General features: G+C 39.3%; 1 protein-coding gene across 2 annotated transcripts in view; it reads right to left on the reverse strand.

The window, feature by feature from the left end:
- The window catches only part of RYK (receptor like tyrosine kinase), a 97696-nt gene that overhangs the window by 50150 nt on the left and 32632 nt on the right, over window positions 1–14914 (reverse strand). For both annotated transcript variants that reach the window (XM_032630099.1, XM_032630100.1), the window contains exons 3-5: window positions 6023–6122; window positions 4180–4314; window positions 923–976 (exon numbers count right to left, since the gene is read on the reverse strand). In XM_032630099.1, the coding sequence (XP_032485990.1) occupies window positions 923–976; window positions 4180–4314; window positions 6023–6122 (289 nt within the window). The remainder of the gene's footprint in view (window positions 1–922; window positions 977–4179; window positions 4315–6022; window positions 6123–14914) is intronic.

Here is a 14914-nt window from a genome sequence, read left to right on the forward strand (position 1 = left end):
TTAAGGAGTTAATTTTGTTACATGTGATAAATCAAATACAAGTGAATAGGTGTTGGGTGATTGTGGCTTGTTTTTTTAATGGCGTTTTAAAAAATTACCTACCCTGAAACATTTATGGGGTGAAATGATATGATGCCTAAGATGTGCTTTAAATTACTACTCTATCCTTCCCCACCCACGCACCCAACTGAAAAAGGAGGAAGGAATCAACGGTACAGGACTGGCAAATGTTGATCATTACTGAAGCAGGGTGATGGTCACATGGGGGTTCATCAAAACATTCTCTTGACTTCTGCATACTTGAAATTCCCTCCCCCAATTTTGTTTTAGTTTACTTCCATAAAAAGAATCTAGTAACATTTTAAGATACTGCTATTAAATTCAGGAAGAGTAGGAGTTAATAATGTATCCATGTCAGAAAAGGAAGAAGAAGTCTAAGTTATACTACCTTACACAACCATTATCAAAAAATAAAAATCTCCTTCAAGTTTCTGCTCTGTAGGTTTAAACAATGTGGATATTTAAGCCTGTATTTTCACCTGGATGAAACTAGCTGAGGGTTACCCAGGCCATGAATTAGATTTTCTATCCTTCTGTTAAACAGATGAAGATCTTACACATATTTCACGTTCATACTTTAATTATGATCATTTGAAATGATGATATAAATTCTTGCTTAAAGAAGTTTTTTAGATCACATGAAAAATGTATGAATTTTGCTTTACAAAATTTTCAATATTCTAATAGTTTCATCTGAACATACCTATCTACAAAACATCAGTGAAATAAGCAGCATGGCGTTCATTTAATCTTCTGACAAACTGGAAACCACAAAACATCCAAGCTACACAAAACCATGTTCATTTGCAATCCATCATTTTTCATCCCTAATGATGGAAAAAGATAATACAGTAACACTTACAAATAGTTCTGCTAGTGTTTTTGTCCAAGGATGAAGTTTTTACTTCTTCAAGTTCTGAATTAAAAAGGAGATAAAAGATGCTTTAGAAATTCTTTCTTTTCCATGAAAATCCTTAAATACCAAATTATATTTTCTGAATTTTTTCTCACATAGCTTTATGTTCTAACAGAAAAGTCCCTGAACTAAGTAACAAGGTATTTGTTGCAAGATAATAAACATATAGATAGCTAGTGGGAAGAAGCTGCATAGCGCAGGGAGATCAGATCAGTGCTTTGTGACCACCTAGAGAGGTGGGATAGGGAGGGTGGGAGAGAGATGCAAGAGGGAGGGGATATGGGGATATATGTATACATACAGCTGATTCAGTTTGTTATACATCAGAAACCAACACAACATTGTAAAGCAATTATACTCCAATAAAGATGTTAAAATATATATATATATATAATAAATGCTATATTACTATTCTGGTAATCATCACTATATTCATCAATCAATAGTCTACGCCTATATTAGCCAATGGGTATTACTTACAGATAGATGCTCAACGAAAAAGGGTTTCTGTGGTCAAGAAGTCTGGGGAAAGCTACATATTATAACCTCTGTGGAGGTTCACAGTGCACATTAGCAGAGTGCAAAGGCTCTGAGGAGTTTCAGAGTAACAAAACCTGTCTGATCCAATAATTTACACCCTCATAAAGGAACATTTTCTTCCCAGTAACACCCATTAACATATACAGTACATGTATATTTTCTGTGGCAGACAGTTTTCAAAATGTAGTAAGCTGGAAAATCATATAAATATATTAGGATCACATATTAAAGAGTCACGAATGTAAACCGGATGATTAGGGTGGCCAGAAGTATGACCACCAAATAAAAAGGGTGGTACTATATTAAACTTAAGTCTAAAACAGAATAGAAAATTACATCAACTGTTAATTTTCATGTATATATTAAAGAAAATGGAGACGGTATGGGATTATTCTGAATATCGGCTAATCATTAACCTTAGTGGGCTCCACAGACCCCGTCACACTTGACCAACATTCTGCCTTTAAGCACTAACAGATGAAGTGCCGTGGTACAGGCAGCGCCACCTCCCTAGGGGCCAGGAACCACCTATTCTGCATTCCTCACTGACTGCCTATGCACGCTTAGGTGACCACTCCAGGTCCCAGTCTCCTCATATTATATAATGACTAGGTTGAACTAGTGTCTCTGAAGTCTTCTTTGGCTTTAAAATTACATGAAGGTATAACTGGATATGTAAGAACTGACAAATGTATCAAAACACCAAAGCTAACAAGGGACTAACTTTTCATTTTAAAAATGTCCATTCTGACGAGATCGCGCATTCAGGGTGGTGTGGCCATAGACTAAAAATGTCCATTCTGCATAAAGAAGTGCTGAAAACACATGTGCGTGCACACACACACACACACACACACACACCCCACACACATAATGGAACACCATTTAGCCATAAAAAATAAGGAAATCCTGCCATTTGCAACAACATGGATAGACTTTGAGGGTCTTATACTAAGTGAAATAAGTCAGACAGAGAAAGACTATGAGATATTCTATGATCTCACTTATATGTATATAGAATCTAAAGAATCAATTTTTTTTTTTAATCGTAAGAAAAGAGATCAGATTTGTTATTATCAGAGGCAGGAGGGAGGAGGAACTGGAGGAGGTAGTCAAAAGGTACAAACTTCCAGTTATAAGATAAACACTAGGGATATAACGTACAGCACGGTGTACTTTATATGTTATTTAACACAATATGTTAACTGTATGATATATGTGAGAGTTGTTAAGAAAGTAAATCCTAAGAGGTCTCATCACAAGGAAAAAATTTTTTTATTTTTTTGCTCTCTCTTTCTATTGTATCCATATGAAATGATGGATGCTAAGTAAATTTATTGTGATAATCATTTCACAATGTATGTAAATCAAACCATTATGCTGTACACCTTAAACTTATACAGTGATGTATGTCAATTATATCTCAATAAAACTGGGAAAAATATACATGGAGAGTAACTGTTTACTTTATATTTACTCTAATTAAAAGATTAAATTAGAGCTTAAAAAATGCCCATTCTAATGCAGTACAGCTTTTTTACTGGCATGTTATCTGGACATTAGCCATTATAACTCATGTGCTAGCCTCAGGCGTTCTCATAACACTCAGCACTAACTTTGACTAGGAAATGTGTTAAGAGACAGTTTGACAAAGAAGCCAAAGAAGCAAGAGCACGGGTTTGCAACCCAGCTCCACCACTTAGCTGTCCGGCCTTGGCAAGTTGGTTGGATTCTCTGAGCCTCAGCTTGCTCCTCAGAAAATGAAGATAAGGAGAGAACCTACTGCCTAGGGCTGCTATAAGCATTAAATGGGTTTAATGTGTGTAAAGCACTTGGAACACAGTAAGCACTCAGCAAGTTTAGAAGGGTTTTCTTTAGCTTTTTTTTTTTTCCTATCTTAGATACTAACCGGCTCTACCAATGTGACTTTGTAAATTCAGGTCACTTTGATCTCTCTGGAACTTAAAGTGAGTGGGTTGGACTAGATAACCTTTAAGGAGAATTCTAAAATTCTTTGATCTACGACCTAGCATGCTGAAGCTCTTTCATATCCACTGTAATTTCTTGAGCAACAGATTATTCAAAAACTACCAACATGTATTAAGTACCCACATATGGTATTCTAAGTTTCAGGTTATTAGCTTCAATTAATCTAAAATCAACCAACCAACCAACCTCTTGAAACAGGTTATTATGCCATTTTACAGGTGAAAAAAACTGAGACTTAGGTTAAGACACCTGTTCCAATTATCCTGTCAAGAGCAGAGCTGTAATTCTAACGCAGGTCTTTCTGGCCCCAGGGCAATTCTTCTACATAATGGTAATTCATAAAGGAAACATAGTTAACACCCCATTACTCAGGGGTCCCTATCAAAATTACCTGATTTCTTTACCTCTTCAGCCACTAGTGCTATTTCACATTCCTAAAGGAAAACATCCTTAGCAATTCTGATGAAAATTTTGAGAAAGCAGGAAGCCTGAATGAGATTCCTGGCTACAAGCTATCTAGGTGATTATTTTGGAATTTCATCAGTTAGTGCTCTCTTTTCTCACTTGCAACTATAATCAAGATTTGATCACAAATCTGTAAAAAGATGACAAAATCTATTTTTGACCTTCTCACATCTATATAAAACTCATACTTTGGTAAATAAATTCCTTACTTTTGTAGCACATTTTCCTTCGTTTAAAATTTAAGACTGTAAAGTTTTTTGAAGAATTTACTGTCAAGTTGAGCTGCATTAGTATCATAACCTCAGAATCTACTTTGCCAGTACAGGAAAGCTCGACCCGAAACACTGTTTAAAAAAGAAAAAATATTTTAATTTTCTAAAAATCAACATTAATGCCCATTGAATAATTTAGAAGTTATTTTTGTTTCAATAAAACTACAAATAATACATTTACATAACATACTAAGCAGAAACTTTCAGAGAACTTATCTTTAGACTACACAGCTTTGGACATTAAGTACTTCATTCATTACAGATATAAAAGTTAGCATTAAAGAACAAACCAAGACATAAAGGAAGAGAATTGTTTTCAAATTTGCTCATGATTTTTAATATATCAATTTGTCTCATAAGTTCTCTTATTACAATAAAGCTACAGAATCATAAGGCAAACCCTACTACCTCATCAGTCACAATCAACAGTAATAACAAAAATTTTGATAAAAAAGGAAAGACAATTCACCACCAAAATGCAATTATGTATTATTCTTAATGAAGAGATTAAAAATAAACCTGTAAATGAAACTGATAAATTCTCAACTATGAATTAAAAAGAAAAAAAAAACCTTTCTAAACAGAAACTGGCTTTTAATCAATTAATGTAAGCAAGGGGATAACAGACTTTGGTGCACTTTTTTTTTTTTTTTTTCAATCTTTCAGTTTAAGACTCTTTTTCTACAAATTTAGAATACATCATTCTACCATCTACATCAGCGTATGAATAATATGGGCATTTTTAAATTTCTTTACTGGCCCATAAAAATTAACCAGCCTTCCCATGTTTTCTTAAAGCTTGGATTAATGAATGTCACAAATAACAGTGAGTAAGACTGTCAAAAAAGTTCCATAACACTGGGGCTTATACTGTCAAGTTTAAAAATTTTTCGTTTTCTTTAAATCTCACATCTTCAGAAGCCTCTCTCAAAAGGCTGGCTCAAAAGTAGTTAAATTGGTGTAAATATGACACTTAAATGATTTACTCAGACATGTCCTGAGTGCCTATCCTGTTCTAGATGTTATGCTAGGCACCCAGGGTAGATAGCTGAAAAAGACAGCTCCTACCCTCAGGGTGGCACAGGCTAGAGGGAGAAAGAAAGAATTACAAGATAATGTGATCAGTTCAAAACAGTTAAATACAGAAGAGTTAACAAATGGAGGGAGAGGAGGCAGGAAAAGGAGAGTACAGATTTTGAGTCTTGCAGAATATTTAATATGAATAGAAATTCACAAGCAGGAAAGATGAAAAAATGGTTCCAAATACAGAGACCAGCTTGTGCAAAGGCATGGCTCTGAGAACTACATGTAGCATGGCACTGCTGGAACACTGGGGCAAATGCAGCAATAAGGTTTAGACAGGCAGGCAGGGGCAGATGTAAACACAGCACACTGGCTGGGGAGTGTGCAATGTACTCAGCTGACTGGGGTGGGGGCACTGAGGGGCTTGATATCACATGGTCGGAAGTGAGTGTTCGGCGGTTATCAGGGCTGCAGTGTGGGAACTAACAGAAGAGAAACAAGACCAGACAAAGGGACCCCGCTGGGGGCCAAGGAGACAGAGAAGAGCTGAGTGCAGACAGTCCTGGAAGGGTTGGAAAAGAGGAAATGGTTTAAACAGTCCAAATAACCCCTATTTAAAAAAATTACTTTTCAAAGTACTTATGCGTCTGATACCTACGTGTGTGCGTAGAATACATTATCAGTAGTTTAACTGTTCTTTGAGAGTACATGGGACACAGTTAAAAACAGTATGTTAAACTCTGTCACTGAGACTCACCTGATAAAGTGCGTGGAACTTCCCCCTGAGCAGAAATGTTGACCTGGGGCATGTCCATAGCCACAAAATTGTCTACTTGGAATCCCAGCTTATATTCAACCTGTAAAATGGAGAAATAAACAAACTGGATCCATCATAACAGAAAAGGCACCAACAGCTTGACCTCACTGATTAAGGTCATTAACTAATGAATGCATGAGCCTTTCATAAGAACAAATAATCTAGCTATTTTTTAAAAAGTCCAAATTGTCAGAAACAGTGCTAGGAATGTTCCTTTTGTTTTAAACAGTTGGAAGAAACCAAGCCAGGGAAGTTGAATATATGCAAAGTAGCTAGAGTGGGAATCCAGCTCAGCTGCGTCTGATTCTAAGACTTTTCCCCACCAGACTGCATTGCCTCTTACATGACCCATTAGATTACTGTCTTGGGGGTGTGTTTATTTTTTTCTTCCAGTTTTATTGAGATATAATTGATATATATCACTATATAAGTTTAAAACGGTTACAGCATAATGATTTGACTTACATACATGATGAAATGCTTATCACCATAAGTTTAGGGAACATCTATCATCTCATATAGATACAAAATTAAAGAAATAGAAAAAAAATTTTTCCTTGTGATAAGAACTCTTAGAATTTACTCCTTTAACAATGTTCATATATAACATACAGCATTGTTAATTCTATTTATAAGGTTGTACATTATATCCCTAGCACTTATTTATCTTATAACTGGAAGTTTGTAGTACCTTTTCATTGCCTTCATCCAATTCCCCCTGCCCACCTCCTCTGGTAACCACAAATCTGATCTCTTTTTCTATGTGTTTGTATGTTTGTTTGTTTTTGAAGTATAAGTGACCTACAACACTATATTAGTTCCATTTATGCAACAGTAATTTTTTTTCTATACATTTCAAAATGATCACCAAAATAAGTCTAGTTATAATACGTCACCACAAAGATATTGTTTAGTTATTGACTATACTCCCCACACTGTAAATTTCATATCCTTGACTCTTTTATTTTGCAACTGGAAGTCTGCACCTCTTAATCTCCCTCACCTATCTCTTTCGTCCCCCTCTACCCTAACTCCTCTGGTAACCATCTGCTTGTTCTCTGTAGTTATGACTCGGTTTCTGTCTTGTTATGTTTGTGCATTTGTTCCTAGGAATTTTCAATTGGATAAAAATTCAATCCAGTAAGCCACCCTCTATTTCATGCTCAGAACAGTACCCCCACTCTCCTGTACAATCTGCCATCTAGGATTCAGAAATTCTGCTGAGGACCACAGCCACTGACAGAGAAGCCCTGGAGAGGCAGATAGATATGAAGGGGCTTAGATGTATAATTTACAGACCATGACTAGTCACCAATGTCTTCTCTATTTTATAAAAGCCAAGCTCTGAGGGCCTGCATGTGACTGGAATGAAGGTCTATTCTACAGACCCACTCACCTCACAAGCAGATTCCAAGGTACAAATTTCTCATAGAATATCTAAGCCACATTCTCTAGTCCAGCTTTCACCACTGAGAAAGTTTATGTTTGGATGCCCATCTAACCTCTGGATCTATTTCTCAAGTGATTCAGAATCAGGAAAGGAAGAGGGATGACTAGGAAGATGTCCTGGGAACACCAATATTCTCTATCAATGCCTGGCCTACACAGGTGTCTCAATAGAACCAATCAGCATCAATCAATAAATATATCCTGTTGCTAGAGAGATGTTTATGAAAGAAAGAGTTCAAAGTGCAAAGCAACAGGTGAAATTCAGAATGGCTGCCACCTTCAAGACCTTCAGTGAGGCCTTATATTTCACACTACTCTTTGTCCTGCCCTTGGGGACTCAATAAGAATGGTACCCCTCTCCCATTCAGTGGTCACAAGGGCTTTTTGGTGGAGGCTGGGACTGGCAGAAGCCAAAGGGCAGTGGGTTAGGAAAACAGTAGTAGAAAAGAGGTCCAAGAAACCGTTCTTCAAGAAACTTAACTAGGAAGAATGTAATCAGGTAATGGTGGGGAGCAGGGCTGGGGGTGGGTGGTGGGGTAGATTTCAAAGCCCTTCTTTCTTCTTTTTTCAATGGAAGATACTCAAACATGTTTATATGCTAATGAAAAAAACCAACAAAAAAAGGACTTAACAAAGAGGAAACAGGGAAAGAGTAATCTTCCAGATTATAAAAGAAAGGATGGACACCTGAGTATTAACTGGGTCAGGAGGTGTTTAAACCATGGATAAGAAGGGCTCAATCCAATGACTAACTCCCTCTCTGGGTTTCTCTTTTCACACGCTACTTGAAAGTCCCAGAACGCTGTAGGGAGTATGCAAATATTAAAGTATTGCTTTACAGTTAAGATAGGTATACAAACAATTGTTGAAGGCTGTATTCGGTAAGTGCCACGTTCACAACAAAGGGAATGTTCTTGCTGCTGCACATCAATGACTTAGTGGCACCCTGGCTAGAAGTGTTCCCTCTCATCTTAGCAGGGTGAAATACCATCACTGCCACCAGGGGGTGAGAGAGAGCTGCAGCCCAGAAAGTCTGGGCCCAGAATGGATAGGCTTTCCCAGCAACACTCATTGACTAACATTAAGAGAATGCATTGGCTATATCCCTATATCCATGCTACCTCTAAACAGGGCAATACATGAAGGGCAAGTGCATGAAAAAAAAAATTAAGCACAGTCAGCAAGAACTGGATTAGAACCATGAGACTGTGTGACCATTAGGTAAATTACTAACTTTTCCGAGTTTCAGTTTTTATAAAATGAAGCTAGTATAACCATGTTATGAGGATCAAATAAAATAACTAAGATGACACACCTGTCAGTCTGGCACAGGTCCCCTTTAATAAACACAGACCCCAGTGGCATCAGCAATCATTCCAGAGTAGCTACCCTAGGCCCTGCTACACTTCCCCGTAAGCACCAGCCTACTGACCCCAGAGATTCTGACACAAGCTTTCCTATGCCCTGCCAAGAACAATACTGCTGCCCTTCTGTTTTGTCCCCCATCTTGGGAACGCCACTATTCTAAACAGCCTCCCATACTCTCAGCCTCTTCACAAGTGTCTTCCCCACCTTCTCCCCCAGACTGGCTTTCCTAACCCTCAACCCTCAGGGCCTAGACAGTAGGGTCAGCATTCTTTCAGAATCATTAGGTCCTACACACCCCTTCCTCATGTAAAACCCCCTATACTCTGAAGCTCCCAACTTCTACTCATAACGGCTATTTCTCACGCCAACATCATCAGTGACACACAGGGACTCTGCAGAGGCCTGGGCGCTTGGCTCACTCTGTCTCCTGCCATCTTCCTGATGGCTTCAATATTAACATTCAGTACTCCTATGTACTGAAGAATTGCCCCATAACCAAAACAAATGCAAAAATCCCACTCTATCAAAGATCCCATCATAACATCTGATTCCTATAAAACCGGTTCTTTGTCTCCAACACTCTGATTCAACCAACATTTATGAAGCACATTTGTAAGCCAAGGGCTATACTCATAGTTGGGATGCAATAGCCAGTAAAGCTATTTCCATCCTCTCCAGTCTAGCTAGTGACCTGGTTTCACTTTCCCACAGACTGTGCCCCAAAGAAGACTAGTTACCGACACAGTCGTACTGCCATCAGGACTCTGACCACCTCTCACACTACTTCTGCTGCCCAGCACTGCTGGGGGAAATCACACCTGGAAGAGAAAGTTGCTACGACACAAAGATGATCCCCAATTTCAGCGTAGGCCGTTAATCCTGCTCAGCAATCCCTTCCCCACTCACCCCTCTCTCCCTAGTCTTCTCACTCCAAATCTCACAGGATCCACGGCTTCACCACCTGCTGCCCTCCCCACTTCCCTTCTCTCGGACAATGCTCTTGTCCCCTGTGGCTGGCACACAGGAACCCCCTTTCTGCCTTTCTTTTCAGCTCCAGGCAGATCTGTTTAGAACACTCAACCTTTGCGCACCAGTCCCAAGGAGAGATCTGTTCTCCTCTCCAAATGATAAACCCTTCTCTCCTAGTATACTAGTTCTAGCCCACTTCACCACTGATGGGATTTTGTATCATCAACTCATCTCTCTCACTCTCCTATATCTTCATTTTCTCCCATATGCCCAATTACCTACTAGACATATCTACCCAATAATCTTACAGCTCTCAAATGTGGCAGATTCAAAACCAAACTTATTATGCTTCCCCACACTTGCTGTCTCCTTTATTCTAGGTCTCAGTTATTGCAAGCAGAGGCACAGCTAGCCAGGGACCAGAACCCCTGGGGCAGCAGATAAAGCCAGCGGCAAACAGGGTCAAAGGCCTTATCTGCAGTGCTGAGGGCGGGAACAAGACTAGCTCTGGAGAGTCTCAGTGCAGCCAGGGGGTGGGGGTGGAGAAGGGCAGGAGGGAGAGAAGTAAGCTTGTGAGTGGAGCTGGGTAGAGTCAGGGGCATGGAGAGAGGTGGTGAACGGGCTGAGTAAGATTTCTGAAAAGCCCAAACCTTTGGCCAAGAGCAGCCTGGAACACTAAGAAGTGTGAAAGCACCATGCCTGTCCTTTGCTTCCTCCCTTTTTGATGCTCTCTGCCTAAACGTGAAAGGCATTCCAAAGCAGTTCTCTTCTCCCTCTGGAACCTTCAGAATATAAAATTTTAAATTGCAGTTTCTGGGGTTAGAAACTGCCAATTATTAAAGGCCAGTTTTTTCCTATTTTGGCATGTATCGCTCTATATCGAATCTCACTTGCCAATGATCCTTTGAAGAAACAGATCTGCTCTAAAGCTAACATTTATAATCTACTGGAACAAAGGAAATCTGAACAGCAGTTGTTTATCAGAAAAAAGAATGAGCCAAAATACTTCAGAAAAGAAACTAGAGAAAATATAAATATTTGAATAAGCTAAGAAATAAACATTTTTGGTAATCTTCCCTTACTTGGAAACAAATGGCAATTGCAAAGAGGCAGCTGCTGAGTAAAGCCACTTCCTTTTGGAACACAGTACAGATTTAAAGTGAATACACTTGCCTACAGCCAAATAGGCTTTTAATTCCTCTGAAATTACCAGAAGTGCTGCATTTCTCACAGAAACCCCACTCTGCAGGCGATACAGCAGGCTGAGCCCCAGGGCTGCTGTAGGAACTCTGGACAAGTTCCCTGCAGACCCTCCTGACATTGATGAATTCCTGAAACCAGATATCAGCTATGGGATGGGAGTGAGTGGGGATTGTATTCTGCTACATTTTGGTACATTTTTGCCTTTCAGCTATCTAAAATATCTACTGACACTTAACAGATGCAGTTGCATGTTTTTTTCTGGATATTGGAGAATGTACTGGAATACAGAAGAAACTAATTATTTCTTAAAGCCACCAGTAGTCTCTTTTTTTTTTTCTTTTTGAGTGTGTGGCCTTGTGAAAGACAAGCAACACCAGAGTTCTCATCCTATCTGGAAATGCAATTAACCCATCATATTTACCAACCACTCACTAAGGCAGTATGACACAATGTCATGAATAAGACACAGCTCCAGCCTCTGAGAAGACCACAACCTGTTTGGCAAGATAAAACAGAATCACGTATACACTGGAGAACACTATTATCAAAAGCTCTGATGTGTTAAAACTAATGTTAAAATATCTACAATGTGAAGTGAAATACCAAGAAGCCTGGAGATCTCTGGAAGCAAATACCTCATCTTCCGGCAATTCTTAAAAAGCAAGAACTACAAAGTGCTGGAGCCTGGGAGCCATGGCCCTCCTTCTGAAAGTTCCTGATTGCATCCCAGAGCCAACATGATCAGGTGAAGAACTCTCCAACATGTCTCTCCAAGCCCCTTGCATGATTTTCCCATTTCAAAAAAATACACACACACACACCCAGGTGCTTATCTATGCACAGACTATCTTTAGAAGGGGAGAGTAGAATCAGGTAACAGTGGTTGCCAATGGAAGGGGAACTAGGTGGCTAGATTGCTTGGGGATGGTACTAGGAAGGTGTAGGGGATTTATTTTTCACTGTATACCCCTATGCCTTTTGCATTTCGTACCATATGCATAAATGAAATACTCAAAAGATTAACTTTTAGGGCTTCCCTGGTGGCGCAGTGGTTGAGTCCGCCTGCCGATGCAGGGGACATGGGTTCGTGCCCCGGTCCGGGAAGATCCCACATGCCGTGGAGTGGCTGCGCCCGTGAGCCATGGCCGCTGAGACTGCACATCCAGAGCCTGTGCTCCACAACGGGAGAGGCCACAACAGTGAGAGGCCCGTGGACGGCAAAAACAAAAACAAAAAAACAAAAAAAAGATTAACTTTTAAAATAGACAAACTTCAATTAAACAACTGTGCTAAAATCACCGAAGAGATTATGACCTAAAACTGGAATTAGGAGCTGCAATGGAAGCTGAACCTGAAATTAGATTTAAAGTACACACGTTCCTTAGTTTTTTACTATAAAACATTTTAAGATATAACATGATTAGCACTTTCCTCTAAATTCTTACACCTGCTACAGATGAACTGTGAGATAAGTTTAGCTATATATTCAAACTATGAATTCCATTCATTTTTCCAAATTTACAACTTTATTCAGAGTGAGATATCTGGAAAATCCCAGGTGTGCAACTAGTTTGTCAACTAGCTTGTCAAGTGTACCCAACCTACGTTTTCACATTTCTAGATACAGGAATCCACCACTCCTAAAGCAGCACATTCTAACGTTGAAAAGCTCTAACTGTTCAGAAGTTCCCCATTTGTTGAGCTGTGCCCTGTGGCTTCTACCTGTGCATCTCTTCCATAGTCGGTTAAGGAATACCTGTAACTAACTACCCGGTGCTACACCAGGCACAAGGGACACAGAAAAGGACAAAAAGAGGTTCCTAGCCTTAACATGCTCAGCACCTTGGAAGGAGACAGACAAGAAAATCAACTACTAAAATATTCTTAGAGTATGATAAGGGCTATGAAGGAGGAAAGAGAAGGTCACTGTGGGTACAGAAAAGGGCACCTGACATAGATGAAATAGAGGTGACACCAAGTGTAAGTTTTGAGATAAAAAGAGTTAATGAGGTAAAGAATGAGGAATGGGCATTTCTAGCAGAGCAAACAGCAGCAATGTAACAGGGTACAGGGCATTCCAGAAATTGCCAGGACCCCCCCTCAAAAAAAATGGCAGTAAACAATTAGCAGGAGGGCAGGCAGAAAAAGAAAAGGCAGGGATGAGATCATGAAGGCTCCCTAAGAAATAGAACTTTATTCTGATGGCAACCGAGAGCTCTAGGATTGCTTTGCGGGGAGTACAGCAAGAGGTCAGTCCAGAGGCAAGACCAGTTAGAAGACTATTTCTGTATCTAGTTAAGAAACAATGAAAGCCCAAACTAAGGATGAGGCATTAGTCTCGAGAGAGATAGGAAACGAATTTAAGGTGTAATTATGAGCGAGAATAATCTGGACTGGGAAGGTGAAGGAGGAGTCGAGGATCCCTTCTAGGCTTCTGGCCTCGACGTGTAAATAAATGTGATGGCCTCCAACAAGTCAGGGAGCTTCTGCCTTACGAGGACTATCATACCAGCAAGAGCAGTCCAAATGTGCATTAATGGTGGTATTTAATACCCGCCACAGAAGTAGTTTAGAAATGATGCTCTACAAGATAATGTGAAGAACATGAAAGTACAAAAGAGCTATACCAAGGCTCCTCCTAATCCAACATGTACCCACGCCAACACTGCTTCCCATTCAAACATATATATTCATCTGAGCCCCTTCTTCTATCTGCTCTCCTCCACTCCAATTTCCTCCTTGTGACAGGCTCCTAAAACTCCTCAGGCACCCACTATCAGCAGTCAGACCCCTGAAACTCACTCCAAATGAAAAAAAAAAAAAATTAGTGTATATTTTTAAAAATGAATGAAAATAGAATGTTTAATTCTGTTCAATTCTAACTGCCACATCCCACACTGCCTTTTTATTCATAAGTCACTACTCATACACTTGCCCAGAAAATATTCTCATGGTATATCAGCATTTTTTTTCCCAAGTGGGCCCAGAAACAATCACATCCTATTCAAAGTCAGCAGCTTACCCAGAATAGAATCTCTACTATTTCATTAGATTTTTCACTATTTTAAAATATATGTATATTTTGTTTTCGTATTCATCAACATTAAAGATAGGAAAAGTAACAAAGGACTAACCATCAATTTTTTGAAGAATATAAAAAGCTTCTCTTCCTGAAAGATTCACAGAAACGATGGATCTCAGAGTTGCAAGGGAACTTAAAATTTAAGACTGCCACTCACAATGTTTAAATTCCTTCTACAGCACTACCACCAAATGGCTACCCAGTGCAGATCACCTCTTCCAGTGAGAGGAAACAATCACACTGTCTAAAAGTGAAACCTAGTTCTAAACACAGGTGCAAAAATTAGTGGTTGAAAGGGTGTTGCGTTATGGGATTTTAATATATAATTTCAAATTATTTCCCCACGATTACCTGTTCATTATAAAGGAGAGAACTTTACAGTGGAGAAACCTGGTGAACTGTGTGATCACAGTTAACATCAACAGTAAGGGGACAAATTGACATCGTGTGCACTGTGGAGGACAGCAATGCTGTAGTGTTACCACCAAGGAGACATTCCGGAATCTAACCATAAGGAAACCTCAGGCAACTCAAAATGAGGGACAGTCCACTGGCCTGTATGTTCCTAAATGTCAAAGTCAAGAAACACAAAGGCCACAGGAGAAAAAAGGGCTATAAAGAACATGATTGGGATAACTGATGAAATATGAGTTCTGTAGCTTAGATAATAGTATTGTTTTAATATTAAGTTCCTAACCCTGTTCTTAGAAAATATACACTGATATATTTAGGAGTAGAGGGACACAATGCATGCAATTCAC

Source organism: Phocoena sinus, chromosome 4 (assembly GCF_008692025.1).
Source record: "Phocoena sinus isolate mPhoSin1 chromosome 4, mPhoSin1.pri, whole genome shotgun sequence".
NCBI lineage: Eukaryota > Metazoa > Chordata > Mammalia > Artiodactyla > Phocoenidae > Phocoena > Phocoena sinus.